This window comes from Lepidochelys kempii, chromosome 2, assembly GCF_965140285.1.
Source record: "Lepidochelys kempii isolate rLepKem1 chromosome 2, rLepKem1.hap1, whole genome shotgun sequence".
NCBI lineage: Eukaryota > Metazoa > Chordata > Testudines > Cheloniidae > Lepidochelys > Lepidochelys kempii.
In genome coordinates this window covers 20047015-20069388 of record NC_136381.1, presented here as the reverse complement: position 1 = coordinate 20069388, position 22374 = coordinate 20047015, and the positions used below count along the sequence as shown (strand labels likewise).

The 22374-nt window shown below is 42.8% G+C and overlaps 1 protein-coding gene across 6 annotated transcripts in view; it reads right to left on the bottom strand.

The window, feature by feature from the left end:
* The window catches only part of LOC140906362 (uncharacterized), a 142709-nt gene that overhangs the window by 5371 nt on the left and 114964 nt on the right, over nt 1-22374 (bottom strand). For 4 of the 6 annotated variants that reach the window (XR_012157084.1, XR_012157082.1, XR_012157083.1 and 1 more), the window contains one exon: nt 10127-10180. Coding sequence is in view for 1 of the 6 variants with exons in the window: in XM_073330138.1 (XP_073186239.1) it covers nt 10127-10180 (54 nt within the window). In the remaining 5 variants the exon portion in view is untranslated. Of the gene's footprint in view, nt 1-8137; nt 8195-10126; nt 10181-22374 lie in introns of all 6 variants that reach the window. The other 2 variants (XR_012157085.1, XR_012157086.1) reach the window with 1 other exon arrangement.

Here is a 22374-nt window from a genome sequence, read left to right as displayed (position 1 = left end):
TCATGGTTCAGGGGGCGGGGAGAAAGCATTTTTATTGGGTTTATTGGCCTGCACAAGAGCTGCGTTAGCTTCATGTTTTCTTTGAGTAGGGCACATGTTAACTCCTTACAGATGTTTCCACAGCAGTTCTGTTCAGTTGGAACTCAGTACAGAAATCACCTTCAGCATGACACTAGCACTTTCAAAGTGTTCAGACAAAACTAATAAGCCTTGTTAACGACTGAGTTGGACAGAATAAGATACAAAGAATCTAGTCAAGAGATATACTTTGTGCATAGGGTATACTGTGGATGGTCTCAAGGTTCAAGATGTACTAGAGCAGTGGTTCTCAACTGTGGGTTGGAACTCCAAAGTGGATCGTGATCCCATTTTAATGGGGTTGCCAGGGTTGGCTTAGACTTTCTAAGGCTTGGGGCCGAAGTTGAAGACTGAGCCCCACCACCTGGAGCCAAAGCCTGAGGGCTTCAGCCCTGGGTGGCAGGGCTCAGGTTACAGGCCCCCTGCCTGGGGTTGAAGCCCTTGGGCTTCGGCTTTGGCCCTCTTGCCCGGGGCGGTGGGGCTTGGCCTTGAGCTTTGGCCCCCCACCTGGGGTAGTGGGGCTCAGACGGGCTCAGGCTTTGGTCCCTCCTCCTGGAGTCGTGTAGTAATTTTTGTTGTCAGAAGGGGTCATGGTGCAATGACATTTGAGAACCCTGTAAAAAAGATCTAAATCTGACTAGCGGAGAATGTTAATTAGCTTCTAACCACAAACATGGTGGGGACAGCAATAGGTGCCAGATACCTTTGGACACATCTCAATAGAACAAAGATTAGTAATAACAACAGATCTCCTAGTTGCCTTTTAAATAGTACATAGAATTTATTTGAACTCCAGGTTACTTATATAGGTTCATATGGTGTCCATGTTTACCTGTCAGGTATCGGAGGCTGCAGACAGAAAGACAAACATTTATGTCAGTTTGGGGAGTGTCCTAGAGTCTAAAGAATCAGAGAACTTCAGAAAATAGAGCTAAAAAAATTGTTAGGCAGAGTTGTTCCGATCATTCATGATGAAAGTCAAAGCCAATTAGCTCTTCAGTTCTTTGAGAGAGGGACTGTCCTTTAGTCTATGTCTGAGCAATACCTAGCACAATGGGGCTCTGATTTTGGATGGGACATATCGGCACTAGTGTAATACAAACCATAAGAATCCGTGCCTCTCCTAGGTCATTTCACCACATTCTATATATTGTCCATGGTACAGCGCTCCTCTTTATTTGACATTCAAAAACTCACACAGTCAGAAAACGAAGAGATAATTTTCAACATTTCTTGACTTAGCTATGAACCCTTATAAGTCAAATAAAGTTGAGCACTGCACCGTTTCCAATGGCATTTGTATTCTGGGAGCTCAATGAGTCTGCTTGAACCCTTCCTGCTATGTTCAAAGGGGTGTCTTATGAGGACAAGGGGCGAGAGTAGCACAATGGGCTAAAGAGCAAACAGCTGTGCTCATATATCCACAAGTAACTGAGGGCTTTCATGCCATTAATTCTTTAATTTGACCCCTGACTGTAATCCTTTGGTATCTGCAGACAGACACAGAGGACCTTCTGAACATTCTTTGGCTGACTATCCAGAAAATGCCATTGCTGTAAAGGCTGATGAATCATGAGACTTGCTGCACTGAAGGCTTTTCCCGGGCACTCAGTTCTCAGTCCCACCGTCCTTTTCTCCCACCTATGTTGCATTTTGATCTCATTTTACTACATTGGCAATACTCGTCTTAATGAGGCAGCATGAAAGAGGCAGAGAGAGCCTGACCTTGACAGTTCATGATGGCCCACATTCACTCAAATTACAAATAGGACTTTTATTCTGGGGGAAGAGGGTTGTGTCCTTTTCCAAACTGTGCAGACAAAGATGTAATAACACAGTAGCCCTAAATCAAATTACACATGCTACAGAGTTGGTAATTACTCCAGATATGGACTAAAGAAGTAGGATATATGATGCTTGTATACCTTTATGTGCTATCATATATTAGCATCCAGTGTCACCCTGGCAAGAAAGGTTTATGTTCTGAATAAACTAGTTCTCCTGTAAGTGTGGGGACTGCATTTTAAACATTCTTTTAGTGTTAACTTTGTTTCCAGCTTTTTGAAAACCGCAATAATGATCTGAGTCCCATTAAAGTTAATGGGAGTCTTTCTATCAATGCCAGTGGGCTTTGGATGATGGTCATAATGAGTTCACTACACTGATAATCACGTGCCACTATCTGTTAGTAATGTATACTTTGTCTATTTTCTGTATACATAATAGTACCTTCAACCAAAAACCATCTGGAAATAAAAGCTACACAGAATATCTTGAGAGCTGGAAGTAAATGAAGATTCTTCAGTTTATTGGTCTTCTTTAATTGTGACAACATATTGGCCTGAACCTAAGAAGTGCTGAGAGCTTTCATCTCCATGGAAATAAATGAGAGTTGCAAGTGCTCAGCACTACTCAAAATCATGGTCTGTGTGACTCTAGTTGTTGTCAAACACAAATCATTAACTGGGGGACAAACTTATGGGGTTAAAACAAGAACTGACCCAAGTGAATCAGAATTAAACTCTTTGAGCAGATTTGAAAATGTTCAAGTTGCTTTTTTTTATTATTATTTATTATTCATTCCTCATAATCTCGTTTTCACCTGACCAGGAAGTGAATGTGTCAAAACACCATGAGAAGAGCTGTCCTTGAGGAATCCACCCCAATCAGAAACAGGAAGTGTTGGAAGTCATCACTAGATTTCCAGTCCAATTTTGCAGATGAAACATACAGATAAAGCTTGTGTGATACCTGGCTGTCAAGCATCTCAGTATGTTCCCAATTACCTCCACAGTGGCAGGAAACATGGAGAAAAGATGGAACTTTATTGCAAATTGTTCATCGCATGTGGGATCAGGAAGGAATTTTCCCCTGGGTCAGACTGGCAATGACCTTTGTGGCTTTTTGCCTTCCTCTGCAGTGTGTGAGTGCAGGTCACTTGCTCGGATTATCTGAGTATATCTCCTTTAATCATTTCCCTGCCATTACAGGGGCCTTAGGCACTGGTGTGCCTTGGTCCTTCCTATTCTCTGCCTATGGCATATAATATTCTAGTCTCCTGTGGGCTATAATACTGGGTCTCACTTCCATTGATGGGTTTAATGTGCAGGTTCTGGGTGGTGTTCGTGGTCTGTGCTATACAGGAGACCAGACTAGATGATCTGGTGGTCCTTTCTGGCCTTAAACTCTCTGGCTCTAAACAACAGAGATATCCTCAACTGATATAAAAGTGGCATCTTTCATCTTTGTTTAAAAAAAAAAAAGATCAATAATTTCCTGTGCTATAAAACTTGGTTCAACTTCTGCTGACACTGATAAGGTAGAAAACCTTTGCTTCATTGACTTCAATCGTTCTTCACCAATTCCCAGAAGCTGATGATCTGACACAAGATGTTGATTCGACCCAGATAATTAGAAAACCAGGATTTAACCTATTGAGAAGCTCTGAGAAAAGAGGAACATCTCGCAGCTGAAAATAGCCAGGTTGTTCCTTAATTGTGTTTCCTTAGGGAGCAATTCCAGGCCAACTATAGAGAAAACTTTGTCACCAACATCCATTAGTTTCACCAGAATAGTTCTCTGAAACAGACAAGCTGACTGAAAGGCTCAGGAAACCTATTCCAAACCCCTGGAAAACGGGTACCGTAATTTCTGCAGAATTTATAGTTTCATTGAAGCAAGTTTTTATATAGAATATCCATATTATTTATTCAGCTGCCCTAGTAATTGTAAGGGATAATGTTATAAGAATGCCATGTTGGCAAGGTGCAGTACCATGTAACTACAACATTCCTTTTAGAAACCACATGTTCTTACTCTGTCACTCACTACTTGCTCCTTAGCATTTGAATGCAAGCAGAAACACAAATTGCCAGAGGTAATAGAGCTTGTCACATAATTTGCTTCCTCATAACCTTTATTCAGGACCTAGCCATTCGGTTTCTGGATGACTCTACATTAGAGCACTGTGAAATGGTTGTAAAGAAATGCAGAACAACATCACTGTTTTCAGGCTTCATTGTAAGTGTATCAAAAGTTGCAAATCTAGGCCCAGTTTTGAATGAACATGAACATGGGCCAATTTATTATTCTGGATCAAAGGAACAAGGCAAACCCCCAGATTGTACAGTGTTAGATTAGCCAAAATCTGAACCTTGTAGCCAACTCTCTTTGAATTTTAGGGCGGATGGGGAAAGAAATCAAATTCCAAGATCCAAATGCTCCTATACGATTTTGGTTCCAAACAGAATAGAAAAACAGAAGTGATGTGTTTTGCTGTTCTCAAATAGATATTGCTGGAACTCTGGAGAATAGCTGTTTACATGAGATTTAAAGCTAGATAGTGGAAATCTCACAAGAACAGCTGATCATGCTAGATTTCCAACATTTCAGGTGGCAGGAATCTCATTAAAACAGTTTTCAGAGTGGTAGCCGTGTTAGTCTGTATCAGCAGAGAAACCAAGGAGTACTTGTGGCACCTTAGAGACTAACAAATGTATTTGGGCATAAGCTTTTGTGGGCTGAAGACCACTTCATTGGATGCATGCAGTGGAAAATACAGTAGAAAGATATATATACACAGAGAGAACATGAAAAAATGGGTGTCGCCATGCCAACTGTAATAAGACCAATCAATTAAGGTGGACTATTATCAGCAGGAGAAAAAAACCCTTTTGTAGTGATAATCAGGATGGCCCATTTCAAACAGTTGACAAGAAGGTATGAGTAACAGTAGGGGAAAATATAACATGGGGAAAATAGTTATTACTTTGTGTAATGACCCATCCACTCCCAGTCTTTATTCAAGCCTCATTTAATGGCGTCCGGTTTGCAAATTAATTCCAATTCTGCAGTTTCTCATTGGAGTCTGTTTTTGAAGTTTTTTTGTTGGAGAATTGCAACTTTTAGGTCTGAAATTGAGTGACCAAGGAGGTTGAAGTGTTCTCCAACTGGTTTTTGAATGTTATAATTCTTGACATGTGATTCGTGTCCATTTATTCTTTTGTGTAGAGATTGTCCGGTTTGGCCAATGTACATGGCAGAGGGGCATTGTTGGCACATATCACATTGGTAGATGTGCAGGTGACCGAGCCTCTTATGGTGTGGCTGATATGACTAGGTCCTATGATGGTGTCCCTTGAATAGATATGTGGACAGAGTTGGCATCGGGCTTTGTTGCAAGGATAGGTTCCTGGGCTAGTGTTTTTGTTGTGTGGTGTGTGATTGCTGGTGAATACTTGCTTCAGGTTGGGGGGCTGACTGTAGGTGAGGGCTGGCCTGTCTCCCAAGATCTGTGAGAGTGAGGGATTGTCCTTCTGGATAGGTTGTAGATCCTTGATGATGTGCTGGAGAAGTTTTAGTTGGGGTCTGAAGGTGACGGCTAATGGCGTTCTGTTACTTTCTTTGTTGGGTCTGTCATGGAGTAGGTGTCTTTTGGGTATTCTTCTGGCTCTGTCAATCTGTTTCTTCACTTCAGCAGGTGGGTATTGTTGTTTTAAGAACGCTTGATAGAGATCTTGTAGGTGTTTGTCTCTGTCTGAGGGATTGGAGCAAATGTGGTTGTATCGTAGAGCATGGCTGTAGACAATGGATCGTGTGGTGTGGTCTGGATGAAAGCTGGAGGCATGTAGGTAGGCATAGCGGTCAGTAGGTTTCCGGTATAGGGTAGTCTTTATGTGACCATTGCTTATTAGCACCGTAGTGTCCAGGAAGTGGATCTCTTGTGTGGACTGGTCCAGGCTGAGGTTGATGGTGGGATGGAAATTGTTGAAATCATGGTGGAATTCCTCAAGGGCTTCTTTTCCATGGGTCCCGATGATGAAGATGTCATCAATTTAGCATAAGTAGAGTAGGGGCATTAAGGGAATGAAAGCTGAGGAAGTGTTGTTTTAAGTCAGCCATAAAAATGTTTACATACTGTGGGGCCATGTGGGTACCCACAGCAGTGCCACTGACTTGAAGGTATACATTGTCCCCAAATGTGAAATAGTTGTGGGTGAGGACAAAGTCACAAAGTTCAGCCACCGGGTTTGCAGTGACATTATCGGGGATACTGTTCCTGACGGCTTGCAGTTCATCTTTGTGTGTAATGTTGGTATAGAGGGTTTCTACATCCATAGTGGCCAGGATGGTGTAAGCAGAGACAGGGTGGGCTCCACCCTGACATCTGGTGGTGAGGTGTGGCAAGTTGTGGAAAAGAACTTCAGGGGCTGATCTCATTTGCATAGGCACACCCACCCCGCCTAGAATGAGGCCATAACTGCCCAAATCGTCACTTTGGCTGCTGTGGGATCCCCAGTGTCTCTGTTATTGGGGCGGGAAGAATAAATTGTTAGTACCCTGATTATGGGAACTGTGCTTGGAACTGTACTTGGCCTTTTTGTTATGATGGAGGACTCACCATCAACTGAGTAGCACTCACTAGGCAAGGGACATGGGTTCCAAAACTCTGTGAATTGAGAGAGACTTGAGACAGGTATTAGTGCCTGGTGGTGTAGGCCCCTTTTGTGAGGGCCTGAAGCACCAATTGCACCTCTGTCTCTCTCCACTGTGGAATGTCAGAGCTAATTTTGGGTCTATTAAGAGTTTTGTTACAGGTATTGTGCTGAATTCACTTCAGCCTTATAGTGCACCAGCACTAAGGCTCCCACTACTATGAGCTGAAATCACTGAGAGCTGAAATCACTGAGCACTGTGTCAAGTAGGGGGGAGCCGGAAGTTCTAGTGTGCAGTGGAGCCGGTCGTGAGACAGCAGTGTGTTCGTGAGACGGCGAGCTGAGTGGAGCCGGTCGTGAGACAGCGGTGTGTTCGTGAGACGGCGAGCTGTCCGGAGCCGGTCGTGAGACAGCGGTGTGTTCGTGAGACGGCGAGCTGTCCGGAGCCGGTCGTGAGACAGCGGTGTGTTCGTGAGACGGCGAGCTGAGCGGAGCCGGTCGTGAGACGGTGAGCTGTGCAGAGCGGAGCCGGTCGTGGTGGAGCGGAGCAGAGCCCTGTGGGGCAGTCAGCTTCAGGACACGTAAGGTGCCCCTTACCTCTTTCCCCCACACCCAGGCACATTTTAGCCAGATTGGGGAGTAACACTCTGCAGGTGAACTTTTGAACTCCGGGCTGGACTTTTTTTGGACTTTGGGCGATTTGTGGATTGCTGGACTCAAGAGACGTTTGGGTTCTGGGACTCAAGAGCCTGAGGGAAAGGATGTGGCCCAAATTTTCTGGGGTGGGTCAGTGTTCATGGTTTGGTTAATGAACACTAGTTGTGGTGTTTCCCCAATTTAATGCTGATGTTGTTTGCCTCATGTTATTAAAGATTCTCTACTACACCAAGACTCTGTGCTTGCGAGAGGGGAAGTATTGCCTCCTTGAGGCGCCCAGGGGGTGTGTAAGATTTTCCCAGGTCACTGGGTGGGGGCTCGAGCCAGTTTTGCATTTGCTTTAATGAGAGGGAACCCCTGTGTATTGAACCCGGCCCTTGCTGCTATCAACTTGGCCTGGCAGAAGGGTTACATTGGTATAGAGGGTTTCTACATCCATAGTGGCCAGGATGGTGTTTTCTGGAAGATCACCAATGGATTGTAGTTTCCTCAGGAAGTCAGTGGTGTCTCGAAGATAGCTGGGAGTACTGGTAGTGTAGGGTCTGAGGAGAGATTTTACATAGCCAGACAATCCTGCTCTTAGGGTGCCAATGCCTGAGATGATAGGGCGTCCAGGATTTCCAGGTTTATGGATCTTGGGTAGCAGATAGAATACCCCTGGTCAAGGTTCTAGGGGTCTGTCTGTGCAGATTTGTTCCTGTGCTTTTTCAGGGAGTTTCTTGAGCAAATGGTGATGGCTATACTTAAGCAAGTGGCAATTTTCTGTGATTTATAAACTTGGCCAAATCTGGCTGGATTTTCACAGAGACAGCCATGTGTTCCTCTCTAACTTTAGGATTATTTTTGTACCAAATTTCAAGTTCTTGCTGCAAACCATGGAGATTCTAGAACTGAACCATATTGAGGAGGGAAGTCAGGAACAGAGTGGCTGCATGGGAAGGAGCTCAATCACTCTTTCATTTCTTTACCTGCTCCAGCTGCGTCAGAAATAAGATAGATGTTTCTGACTTGAAGCAATGAAACAGCTGAAAAAAAGAAACCAAAAATAGGAATGCTGCACAGAAGACAGAGGTTTGGATTCGTCTGTGAATTTAGTCCGATCTTGGTTTCTCTGCAGAGGCTACAAAGGAGCCAAGCAGTGCCAGCCATAATGTGGTTCTTGTGACCTGGACCCAAAGCCTTCAACGGGATTTAGATCAAGCCACTAGTGAACCTCTGCCTTTAGCAAAATTATTATTCAGAAAAACAAAACCAAGGCACCATGGAAGAATTTCACTGTACTTGTTCTTTAGACTGTATCATTTTTGTTTAGCTATATCAATGCCTTGTGGATAAATCTGACATACATTCAATTAAATGGTTCCAGTGCCACCTTACACCTATGTCGAAATCAATATTGCCATGTTGAAACTAGCTGCAAACAGTTACTTCAGCCTAGATTAGGGAAACTGTTATAGGTCTTTGAACGTGCAGCCTAGAACTTTTCAGTTTAGTTTCATTTGATACAGAAATGTTAGGAAAGCCAGTATTTTAATGCTGGGTACTGTCATCAGATAAAACATGTGAATTATTGAGCTGAAGAAAATATTGTTTCTAAAGAGATAACATCCTATGGTTACTGATAGGGTTTTTTCCTCTGATGATGTATGAATTGAAGCTAACAGGAGCAGACAATAACTGGCAAGTCCTTTGATTAATCATTTCATTTGGTCCTCTCTTAAAAATGATAGATTGGTCCAGGAAGGCAGTTTGCCATAAATATTTGCAAGACTAGCGTGAGCTCAAAACAAAATAGAATATCAAGAGGTGTTCAATGTATTGTAGGCAGCTGGTCTGTTTTCTCAGGGAAATTAGCATGAAATTATCAGCTGATTATTATCACCACATGTAAACTTCTTAAAAATCAGTCTGAGTATATCTGGTTGAAGGGGGGTTAAAAGGAAAAATTCTGCCCTACAGCACAATATTAGTGAATAATGTATTTAAACACAACATTCTAACCTTGATGATCTGAATCTATTCACATACACAAAAGAAAACAAGTAAGGAAAAAGTATCACTTTCAAGTTGCAACATGCTCAAGATAATTCTTTCTCAGCATCTTTGCTTCACTACGCTAGTCAATTTAGATTCAATGAGTTGCGTCATTCTGTAGGACTAAAAACAGGTGAAAGAAATGTCTGAAATAGTTGATGACAACCCTACCATCCCTGTCCTGAAAGTTTTCATTCTTTTTGTGACAGGTATTATTGTGGGATATTATTTCATTTGCATTAGCCCAGCTCCTTATTTGTTAATGTTTGGTGTGTACTCCTTTCATTCCTAAGTCTCCTGTATTTCCGATATTACATCCTGATTCAGCATGGTATTTAAATACCTTTCAGAATGGGGGCATCAGGGAACTGGTACTTTGAAAGGGACCCACATTTTCAAAATGGAGTAGCCTAAATTTGAAGAGATAAATAAATGGCCTGAATTTCTGAGGTGCTGAGTACTGGTGGCACACACTGAAGTCCATAGGAAGTCCATGGGAGCTGTACATTTAATAGCCGAGTGATTTCTGACTGCTCCTTATGGGATGGATGGAGATTGCACTGTAGAATGGCAACATAGTCATCGGTGGGAATTTATGGAAGCCAGAGGACCTGAGACAGGGTTAGTGGAGGTCAGATTTCCTAGAGTGGCTCATGAACATGCATGTCAACCTCAGGGCAAACTGTTAAGAAGCAGGACACAAACCCCAAACTGGTCGTGAGTTCTATACTTAGATTTCACCAACCAAGGGTGAACTCCTCAGGCGCTACACCAGCCTTAACATGGAGTCACAGATAGTCCCCTTGGGCACTCCAGCCTCTCTTGCCGCTCAGGCATGCTTCCCTTTGTGATAGATAGCCCCTTACACCAAAAATCACATCAATATTCAGTTTACTCCCAGTCGCAAAGGACTGGTTACTTACCTTAGGTCAGTTGCACCTCTGATCTCAAACCAAAGATAATGCTTGTAGCCAGTCCTATAACAAATTTAATAAAGATTCATTAATTAAGGAAAAGAAATGAGAGTTATTTACAAGGTTAAAGCAGGTTAACACACACACAAATGAGTTGCAGTCTTAGGTTTCAAAAAGTAATAGAAGCTGCTGTAATGTGCAAGCGGTATGGGCTTGTCTATATGGCACACTAAATCAGTGCTGCTGCGATCGATACAGCGGCGTCGATTTAGCTGGTCTGGTGAAGATGCAATGAGTCGATGGGAGAGCAGTACTTCACCGCCCCGAGAGGTGGAAGGTAAGTCATCAGGAGAGCGTCTCCCACCAACACAGCATGGTGTAGACACCGCGTTAGGTCGATGTAAGCTACATCGCTCAGAGGCGTGACACATCAATTTCTTACAAGGGCATCTGTGGCTTCTGGGCTACTCTGGGAGCCAAAAGTAAAGCAGCCTGGAGGTGGGGGAGCAATGGGATTTACAAATCCCTTACTGAGCTCAGGCAGAAGGAAGATGAGAGTCTTCCCCCCCTTACAGGCAACCAGGCTCACCACACTCCAGCACAGCTGCTAGAACTGCCAGTCAAGGAAACATGCACCCACAGCTGGGACCAGTAAGGAAAACAAACCCAGCTATAAAGGAAGGAGAAAGAGAGAGATGAATGTGACACAGAGGCCCATTTGTGGTTCACAACTCTGTGTCAGCAATTATTGTCAGGCCTGACGTGCTCATTACACCTAATGCACTGTTATCATACTCTGTATCTAAAAACTGTCATATAAGGTATCATTGGAAAACAAATAATTCACTGATCATTAATATTCTTGTGTGATGTAAGTATGGGGTGTGTATAAGAGTTTTGAATAACATGCTAAATTATGTTTTCTTATTAAGTGTTTGGCAAGCAATGCATAACCAAAGTTTGCCTGGGACAAAGGAATGTGTATTTGTTTGTCTGAGCAACCTGATCATTGGGCAGAAACAATGAAGGTACATTTACATAAAAGGTAAACTAAGCCATCAACCTCGTGAATGGGGGCAACAACCCCTTGCAGGGTCTGAACCTCAATTGATAAGCAATTGAATCAACTCATTATATACAATATTACCGTATTATAAAAGTGCATCATCGAGTGTTGTCTCTTATAAAAGCTAAGGACGTACTGGTGATTAATATCATTGTAAAATGTATTTATTAACACTATATGAGGAATTATGAATACTTAATTATGTTATACTGTATAGTCTTTGACCAAACAAAGGGAGAAACCAGTTTTTTCTCAGACAGGAGGGAAGGCAGTTATCTGTCTCCAATGAAATTAAGCAAGGTGTGATCAAAACGAAAGAAAGCCTCATTTACATATGAATCAGTGCGGCGATGGGAAGTCCACAGGAAAGAAAGAACAGCATGAGGGCATCCTGAGTCTGGGGACAAAATAGTGAGTTTGGGAAGATATAAGGAGGAAGAGGAAGCTATCTTGGCATCCATCACTGGGCAGACAAAAGGGGCCAGAGCTCTTGCAGGCTAAGATGGGTCCTTTAACCAAAGGAGTTGAAGTCTCGGGGGACTGAATATAAGTGAAAAACTGGCTTAGGCAAAGATCTTTCACCAAGGAAGACTAGGGAAACCAGCACCTTGTACTTTTGTGGAAGAAGGCCCTGAATCACAGCTAGTCAGCTACAGATGTAATGAAAAAGATTGCTAAGAAATCTACCTTAAACCAAGGTTGTAGGTTGTTGACTTAGACCATAGAAAGTGTATTTTACTTTATTTGTTTGTAACCATTTTTCTTTATCTTTTGTACTTGAACTTATCTAAAACCTCTCTCTTTTTGGTTAACAAACTTGTTTTATTTTTAATCTAAACCTACCCAGTGGTGTGTTGGAACTGAAGAGATTGTTACTTCCAGTTAAAGTAATAATCTGTGCTTCTGTCTCTTTAAAGGAACCAGAATTAATTACCTGAGAGTTCCAGGAAAGGTCTGGACACATCGGGGCAGACGGTTCTGTGAAAATTTGGAATTGGGGATGTATTGTAGTCACCCTACAAGTAGTAACCAAGGCTGGTGGAGACCAGGGTGGGGCCTTTGTGTTGTAGGCAGGCTGCTGGGGTCAGAGTGCTGAACCAGGACTGCACAGCAAACAAACACACTCAGGGAAAGACATGCTTGTCTGCCAGCTGGTGGGGTCCGGGCTGTGAGCCACAGTAGTAGAGCATTTTAAGGCACCCAGGGTTAAAGGGCAGGTGGTGACACAACCTCTCACAGGTCTGAATTGCGCTGCAAAATGTGCCAGTGAGCAGGCAGAAAGGCCTGGGATAGCAGAGGGGCAACAGCCCCATTCTAGGGTGCCTTCAAGAAACAGACAGGGAGACAAAGGAAGACTGCATGTCCTGTAGTTTAAGGGCTGATTGACTCGTTTTAAGTTAAATTGATGGACTGGGCTAATTTAAGATGAATAGAGGGAGACCAGTTAGAAGAAAGTTGGGACCTCTGCAGAGACTGTTGAGAAGGTGCTTTGATTTATGGCAGCATCCTAAGGGCTGCCTATGGGCTGCTGTGTATCTGGAGCTGCTCAGATTTCCCCTGCTGGCCGGTGTGCACTCTGCAGATGTTCACTCCCACACCCAGCATATCTCAGCTGCCCCAGGATGCCCCTTCCTGCTCTGGTATACTCTTGCACCAGGGCTTGAAAGAGAGGCAGTCAATGTCTGCTTATGGCAACTCTATTCTGTGTCCACACCAAAAGAATTTTCCCCTGGCTCCTCTATGGCCCCGACACACCCATCTGGTGTCCTTGGACTAGGATGGGAACAGAATCTCTCTCGTTTTCTTTTGCTGGGTTTAATAAAAATCTTTCTTCACTGTTAGCAAACTTTGTAAATAAACAGGAAAGTATCTATAATATTTGTGACTTGTGAAAGATCTACCACATTCTTTAAAAACCAGAGCATAACAGTTCTGGATATGAGCAATCCCAGTAATGCTTATAAACACTACCGCTTGCAACAGTAATTTTTATAGGATGCATCATAACCCCACTACAACTTCATGTCTTCTAGGGATATTCACATTTACAGAGAACATTTCTATTGAGAAACCTATTTTACAGGCTCAGTTTGGGTCAAGACAGGGAAGGTGCTTGCCTCACATGTCTACATCTCGCTGATTTCATTGGAGCTACTCCCATCAGTAAGACAAGTGGGATTTGGCCTACAGAGACTAACTGGCTGCAATTGAGCTTTCGTTGCTAGCAGCACATCTCTCTGCTGGTTCTATGAGCACTTCCTCCCTTTTTATTTCCTTCTCTTATTTCTAGGCCTACAAGGGTATGATGGAGAAGCTCACCAGCTTGAGATGCAGTAATGTAAGGAGATACAGAGCGACCTGGGGCCTGATGTAAAGCCCAGAGTAGTCAATGAGAATACTGATACATCAGCCTCATAGTCATTTCTTAAAGCCCCGATTCAACAAAGCAATAAGCATATGCCTAACTGTAGGCACATATTTAACTTCATTTGAATAAAACATTCAAAGGCACTTAAATCTCATGGCAAGACAATGGGACTTAGGCTCTCAGATGCTTTTGAAAATTTTACTCTTCATCCCTGTTGACTCCAATGGGACTTAAGAATGTGTTTATGTGTTTTGACAAATTAAGGCCCAACAGAAGAGGACAACATAGGTGATGATGAGGTTGTTCTAATTTTCCGAATGGATCCTGTCTTCGTATATGAAGTGTAAAATAAAAATACAAGTTTTTAGGAGACAGGGAAGAGAGAAAACAGATGATAGTGGAATAATTCTGCCCTAAATTAAGATATGTGCTGCAATGTACATTGCATTATCCACTGAATTAATTTGCATGAATAATACACAGGGAGATGTGTATGTGCCTTGTTTTTAAATATAGATATTTTCCAGGATGCTATTTGCATATTCACCGATTATATATTCTTTCTATATTATGGGTTTAATTTTATTTTTACCATAGCAGCCATAATGGAGAGACAGGTTTTTATTCTGAAGTTAAAAAAACAAACCCTAATGAGTATTCTTTTCGAATGGGTATGTTTCCATTTACTTCACTGTGGATTGATCACATCCTAATCCACTGACTATGGCAAAGTATGATTTATTGACTGATTAAATCAAGAACAATCTGTACTGATAGAAAAACATATTTAAGCAAATCTGATTAAAGAAGTAATTAATTGTTTTAAACCCATTTCAACTATTCAATGACAATGCAAAATGTACTTAGTCTGCAAGCTGTCCCGGTTCAGTATTTTTATTACAAGATATTGAAAGTGCGTTAATGTTCCTCTCCCTCATCCACCAAGAAATCTGTTGTGACAGCTTCCTGTAATACTTAACTGGCAATAACAGCCAAGCTGAAGAATCAATAACTAAACCTTTGGTTCATGTTGCAATCACAGGCAATTATTTGCATGTCATGTTGAGCCATTTGAAGGTTGAAGTATTGTTCAGATCCATCATCTAAACAGACTACTGTGCATATGTATTTTCAATTGGCTCCCTGGTGCCTTGGGATTTAGTTGAATTATTCTAATGTGAATATTCATGAAGTTTGACAGTAGCGTTTACCACTTCATTATAGCAAGATTTAAGAGCTCTACTGCAGTGCTTGGAAAGGAAGTAGCCATGACATTTTGAAGACAAATAGCTAACACTACCCCACCTGCATAGCAAATATGTGGAGATGCTGCAGCTGCACCAGTGAAAAATCATGCATCTGTGAACAATGAGGTGGTGGATGCCGTCAGTAGCATGGAAGAGTGAGTGATTTCATGCTGGTGCCTAAATGGGAGTCTGATCTACCAACCAGAGAGAAGCAGGAGACCTGGGCTCCTGCCCTAGCTGTGCCACTGACTGACTATGTGCTCTTGGGTGGGCATGTCACACAGGGCAACACTTTAAAAAGTGGCTAGTGAATTTGGGTGCCCAACTTGAGTTGCATTGAAGGGACCTGACTTTCAGAGGCTGCTGAACACTTTCTGAAAATTTGGTGTCTCAAGTTGGGGCGCCCAAAACCAGAAGTGCTCGATATCACTAGCCACTCTTGAAAATCTGGAACTAGATTCTTATATATGCAAGCTTTCCTTGCATCAGTCACCTCCAACTATCATCCTAACAAAGCTTTTCTAAATTGTATCCTCTAAGCATTTGCTTTTCAGATTCTGGTGAAAATGGAGAAGAACAGCAGGTGAGCAGGTATAGGGAAATAATTTTTAAAAAAGAGTGAGAGAACTTTTAAACACATGCACAGTACAGTGTAAAAGCTGCAGGTTTTTTCCTCCTGTTTCATGAGCCAGAAGATACAAACTAGCTCTCCTAGCAGTCAATATGCACGTGCCTGCAAAGGAAGGTCAGGAAACCAAGGGAGGAGGCCCGCGGGTCCTCATCCATCAAAAGTCTATTAATAATAAAACAGATTATTCATAGTTAGCTCAAATATAATTACAGTCATCCAGCAACCCTAGAGCTGAAAGAGCATTTACTTAATATGCAAAATAGTCTACACACAACTATATAATGTACTGCTTAGTGACATTTTCATTAAGGATTTCAGGTGAAAAAGTAAACCATGTGACTAAAGCAACAATGATGCTCGTGTGTATGGATTTCAAATGTGAAGAGCTTCCCAAATAAAATATTAGTGCTTTACAGTTTGTATAGTTTGAATGGATTTCAGGTTTTATCATGGTCTCTTACACCAAGAATTATAGCAACATTCAGGTTACTACCAGTTCCGAAGGACCAGTCATATATTCCAGGTCAGTTGCACCATCTTACAGCAAAGACAACACTTGTAGACAATCATATAATAAACTATATACAGATTTATTAATAGGAAAAGGAAACAAGACAGTTATTTATAAGGTTGAGGCAGGTAAAATACACACACAAATGAGTTACAATGTTAAGTTTCAGACGTAATAGAAGCCTCTGTAATAAGCAAGCTCCATATGTCCTTTCGGGCTAACGCAGGCTAAGCACTGGGATTCTCTTGCTCCTGCCTAGAAAACCTTTCTCCCCAGAGTCCAAGCAGCACAGAGATACAGTTTGTTCTTGTTAGGAGGTTTTATTCCCTTCCTCCCATGTCCTCTGAGTTGTGAGCTGAGCTGATGGGAGGAATTCACATGCATGGGGGAGATGGGGAGAGAGCAAAGCAACAACATCTTTAACAAAGTCTTTTGTCCTCTTTAATGTCCCACAATAGTTGATCTGGTGTGGGTGGGCCTTTCTTGTTGGGGAGGATGCAAAAATTTCTGTTGGAGTCCAGCACTTCATACTAGTTAATGTCTCTCTACTGTTGGGTAATTTGCACAGTCACAGAGACCTAATTACAATACAAATGATTAAATATTACCTTACACTATGGGATACAGATGCTATAAGTGAGATTAATGCAGGCAGCAACTCACAAGCATTTAATAAAGTCTAAACACAAAACACATTCTTATAATCATAATGCCTATTTTAACAACATTAACACACGTGTAAATCAGATTGATTCCAGCTCTGTATGTCTGGATTCAGTGAAGACATGGGGACCTTGGCTTGAGCTAGCACCTGATCTGCCAGCATCACACATTGTCCTTTAGTTCTACTTTGGGAATCGACATGTCCTCTACACTCAGAAGGCAATTCACTAACACCCTGATGCTGCAATTGTCTCATCCACAGTTGGGAATAAATTGTCAGATACATAGAGAAGCCCCTCATGCAAAAGAGAGAATCTCATTGGCCTTTGAGGGCTGTGTTCCAGGATGAATGTAGTTCAACATTTTCTCTTCTGGAGCAAAATCTTTAGCTTGTCTTGGGTCTAGAACAGCCCCAATGGAGGAAATTTTCTCAGTGGATATCAGGGTAAATGTTCCCCAGTTCAGCTGCAGACCTAGGGCCTGAAACAAGGGGCATGATCTTTCCAGTGATTACTCTAATACTTAATGAATGCCAGCCTGAATCACACAATTGCCCAGGAATAGACACACATATATTGCCCAACACCCATGGTATGCTGCCATCACTGCCAAATACTTGGGGCCTGATCCAAAGCCTTTAGAAAGACTCCTGTTGGCTTCACTAAGCTTTCATAGAATCATAGAAGATTAGGGTTGGAAGAGACCTCAGGAGGTCATCTAGTCCAACCCCCTGCTCAAAGCAGGACCAACCCCAACTAAATCATCTCAGCCAGGGCTTTGTCAAACCGGGACTTAAAAACCTCTAAGGATGGAGATTCCACCACCTCCCTAGATAACTCATTCCAGTGCTTCACCACCCTCCTAGTGAAAGAGTTTTTCCTAATATCCAGCCTACACTTCCCACACTGCAACTGGAGACCATTGCTTCTTGTTCTGTCATCTGCCACCACTGAAGACAACCTAGCTCCATCATCTTTGGAACCCCTCTTCAGGTAGTTGAAGGCTGCTATCAAATCCCCCCTCACTCTTCTCTTCTGCAGACTAAATAAGCCCAGTTCTCTCAGCCTCTCCTCATAATTCATGTGTCCCACCCCCTAATCATTTCTGTTGTCCTCCACTGGACTCTCTCCAATTTGTCCACATCCTTTCTGTAGTAAGGGGCCCAAAACTGGACAGAATACTCCACATGTGGCCTCACCAGTGCCAATTAGAGGGAATAATCACTTCCCTCAATCTGCTGGCAATGCTCCTACTAATGCAGCCCAATATGCCGTTAGCCTTCTTGGCAACAGGGGCACACTGTTGACTCATATCCAGCTTCTCGTCCACTGTAATCCCCAGGTCCTTTTCTGCAGAACTGCTGCCTAGCCAGTCGGTCTCCAGCCTGTAGCAGTGCATGGGATTCTTCCATCCTAAGTGCAGGAGTCTGCACTAGTCCTTGTTGAACCTCATCCGATTTCTTTTGGCCCAATCCTCCAATTTGTCTAGGTTACGCTGGACCCTATCCCTACCCTCCAGCTTATCTATCTCTCCCCCCAGTTTAGTGTCATCTGCGAACTTTCTGAGGGTGCAATCCATCCCATCATCCAGATCATTACAGAAGATGTTGAACAAAACCGGCCCCAGGACCGACCCCTGGGGCACTCTGCTTGATACCAGCTGCCAACTAGATATCAAGCCATTGATCACTACCCATTGAGCCCGACAATCTAGTCAGCTTTCTATTCACCTTATAGTCCATTCATCCAATCCATACTTCTTTAACTTGCTGGCAAGAATACTGTGGGAGATCGTATCAAAAGCTTTGCTAAAGTTAAGGTATATCATGTCCACCGCTTTCCCTATATCCACAGAGTCAGTTATCTCATCATAGATGGCAATCACATTGGTCAGGCATGACTTGTACTTGGTGAATCCATGTTGACTGTTCCTTATTACCTTCCTCTCCTCCAAGTGCTTCAAAATGGATTCCTTGAGGACCTGTTACATGATTTTTCCAGGGAGTGAGGTGAGGATGACTGGTCTGTACTTCCCTGGATTCTCCTTCTTCCCTTTTCTAAAGATGGACACTATATTTGCCTTTTTCCAGTTGTCCAGGACCTCCCCCAATCATCTCAAGTTTTCAAAGATAATGGCCAATGGCTCTGCAATCACATCAGCCAATTCCCTCAGCACCCTCGGACGCATTAGATCTGGCCCCATGGACTTGTGTGTGTCCATCTTTTCTAAATAGTCCTTAACCTGTTCTTTCACCACTGAGGGCTGCTCATCTCCTTCCCATACTGTGCTGCCCAGTGCAGCAGTCTGGGAGATGACCTTGTCTGTGAAGACTGAGGCAAAAAAAGCATTGAGTACTTCAGTTTTTTCCACATTGTCAGCTTTGGATCAGGTCCTTGGTGAACGCTCTTCGGATATGTCTACACAGCAGTCCTCCCAGTCTGAGTCGATATCTTGGCCTAGCAGGGTTCATGCTAGCACTCTAAAAATAGCTGTGCGGATAGTGCTTTGAAGTTTCAGCTCAGGCTGGTGCTCAGGCTCTGAAGCCCATGGCCCTTCCTAGGCTTCAGAGCCCAAACTCCTTCCTGAGCCACAATTTCAAAGTGCTGTCTGCACAGCGATGTTTAGAGGGCTAGCATGAGTCCTGCAACCCCCAAGTCTGTTGATTGGGGCTGAGAGACTCAAGATGCTGTGTAGACTTAAAAGGGTGCTCATGTCATCCCAAAGTTCGTTCTCATGCTGTTGCCTGGATGGCATAGAGGAACGAAACCAAATTAGGCACCTCTGTGATGTTCTGTCCTGAGCCAAATATGGTTGGATGCCTATGAGGAGCAGGTATCTGTTGACACCATCCATCCATCGTGGTTTAGGTCTTCCAAGGGGTCTTTTCCATCCTGCTTTCATTGGGTTAAAGTCAGAGATGATTCTTGCAGGAAGTTGGTAACCATTCAGAGTGGCTGCCCATACCACCTTAGAGGACATTATGTGATCATTTGAGACAGCAGGACCTTTTAGTTAGAAAACTAGATGCCATCCCAACAGACTTCTTCTTCAACGGTTCCTAAAGATTAGCAGCACTAGGGGTATGGAGTTGGGGGGAAGGGGAGACGTCTACAAATAGAAATATGCAGAGATCACCTCAAAGAAACATGTTACCCAAGCCTCATTAAACTGTCAGGTACTTTTTCTGTGTTTGCTTTGCCACCATTGCTGATCCCCAAGACAGACATGCACAAATATCTTAATAAGTAGGAAGGAAAAGCAGATGACAGATTAATGCATTTGCATTTTAAAAAAAAGAAAAAAACAACACACTTAAGTTTGTTGGACTGTGGCTAGACTTTAAAGTTCATGATCATCTTAATAGGCTTTGTTTGGTTGTATCTCAGATTAAACTGATATTGTGATTTAGAAATCAACAAAAATGTCATCAGGTACTTACGAAAATTATTATTTGTATTACCACAGTGTAATGCCGACAGACCCCAGCCGTCAGGAGGCAGAATCGAACCGGGGACCTCTGGAGCTTAAAGCATGAGCCTCTACTGCATAAGCTAAAAGCCATTAGCTAAAGGCCTCTTAGCTAAGACTGTAGAGCAGACTCATTTTACCTGTCTCTTTAAGTGATCTTGGTGCCATGAGATGGGATAGAACACCACACCCAGAAGGTGTGTGGGTTACAATAGCACCAGGCAATGTTAGTCACACACCAGGAATCCATTATGCTAGGCACTGTACAAACACAGGACAAAACAGTCTCTGACCCGAAGATTTTACAAGTTACATAAATCACCTAAGTACAAGTCTTTTGTTTGAAAATACTATTTTAATAAACTCTCTTCAGAGATATGCCACAGTTACTTCTTCATTTTAAAAAATCAGTATTAAAAAGTGCCTGTAATTAATTATTCCAATTGGTTAAAATACATCATTATTGTTACCACCAACCTCTGCTTATGGAAATGTAACTGTTCACTGATTTATATTTTATGGAACATTCACTTTAATATCATCTCCTAGCCAATATATTTTAGGTGTCTTACAAATCACTCTCAGGTAGTAGATCAGTTCCCTTAGGAGTTTTTTAAATATTGATAACACGCATTAAAGCTCAAATAAAAAACCTGAGCTTTTTAGAAAATAAGACTGTTGCAAAGGTATGAAGATCACATTTTTGTCTGACGTAGATTCACAAGATGGAATTTTTTCATTGTATTTTTGTAGGCTCTTACACACATAATTTAAAACATAATTTTATTCTATTTATATTATTTATTCCATTTCCTATGGTGCATCACAAAATACAGGTATTTATAAAATACAGCATGCAAGGATGAGAGGGTGAGTAAGATAACTAGCTAGATACAAGTAAAGGAAGTTGGTAGGGATTTAAAAGAGAAAAGATTTATTTTATGGGATTTGAAAAGGTTGGGATCACAGCTGAGACTGAGTATCAGGTTAGGGGAATGCCATAAGGTAGGAATAGAGTTGCTAAAGGTTCTGCCATCAACAGCAGAGTTGACAGTAGCCCAGAGCAAGCTGAATGGAAGGGTTGGGTAAGGAAGCTGGAAATTATAAGGTCATGTTTTTGAACAAGAATTTGAAAAGCCAAGTTGACAGATTTTTTGGATTGTATTCAGAGTCAATGAAGTGGACAGAGTAAATGGAAAGTAATTGAGGACATTCTCTTTGCCCAGGAAAACCTTGGAAAAGAGGCGAGTAAGGGGGGATATGATAGAGGTCTATAAAATCATGAGTGGTATAGAGAAAGTAAATAAGAAAGTGTTATTTACTCCTTCTCATACTACAAGAACAAGGGGCCACCAAATGAAATTAATAGGTAGCAGGTTTAAAACAAACACAAGAAAGTATTTTTTTCACGCAACGCACTGTCAGCCTCTGGAACTCCTTGCCAGAGGGTGTTGTGAAGGCCCATACTATAATGGGCCTTCACAAGGGAGCTGATAAATGCATGGAAGAGAGGTCCATCAATGGCTATTAGCCAGAATGGGAAGGAATGGTGTCCCTAGCCTCTGTTTGCCAGAAGCTGGGTTTGGGTGACAGGGCATGGATCACTTGATGATAACCTGTCTGTTCATTCCCTTTGGGGCACCTGCCATTGGCCACTGTCAGCAGACAGGATACTGGGCTTGATGGACCTTTGGTCTGACCCAGTATGGCCGTTCTTATGTTCTTAACCTTGGAAACATTGAGTTGATGAAATCAGGAAGTGAGTCAAGCATTGGTGAGAGTGAGAGAGGGCAGAGGGGGAGATTTCCTCACAGAGAAAGAGGATATAAAGGCCAGAGCCTCAACTGTCACCAATTGGCACAGTTCTGTTGACTTCTGTGCCATTACATCAGTTTACACCAGCTAAGAATCTGGCCCAAAGTTGGGTAAACTTTGGAATAAAGTGGCAACTAACAGTAAACTGCAAATTGAGATGACCAAGGAGGAAAACTTATGAGGAGGACGGCTGGAGAGAAAGGAAGGAAGCTCAAGAAGAGGGTCATGAGGATTATGTAAAAGAGGGGCTAGGCAGGGGTCGACAACCTGTGGCACGTGTGCCAAAAGCAGCACAAGAGCTGATTTTTGGCGGCACTCTGCTGCCAGCCAGGGTCCCGGCCACCAGCCCCGCTCAGCCCACTGCCTGCCTGGATGAATGGAACCCCAGGCCGGCAGCGAGCTGAGCGGGGCCAGTGGCCGGGACCCCTCCTGGCAGGAGCTGGCAGACAGAACCCCAGACCGGCAGCGGGCTGAGTGGCTCAGCCCTC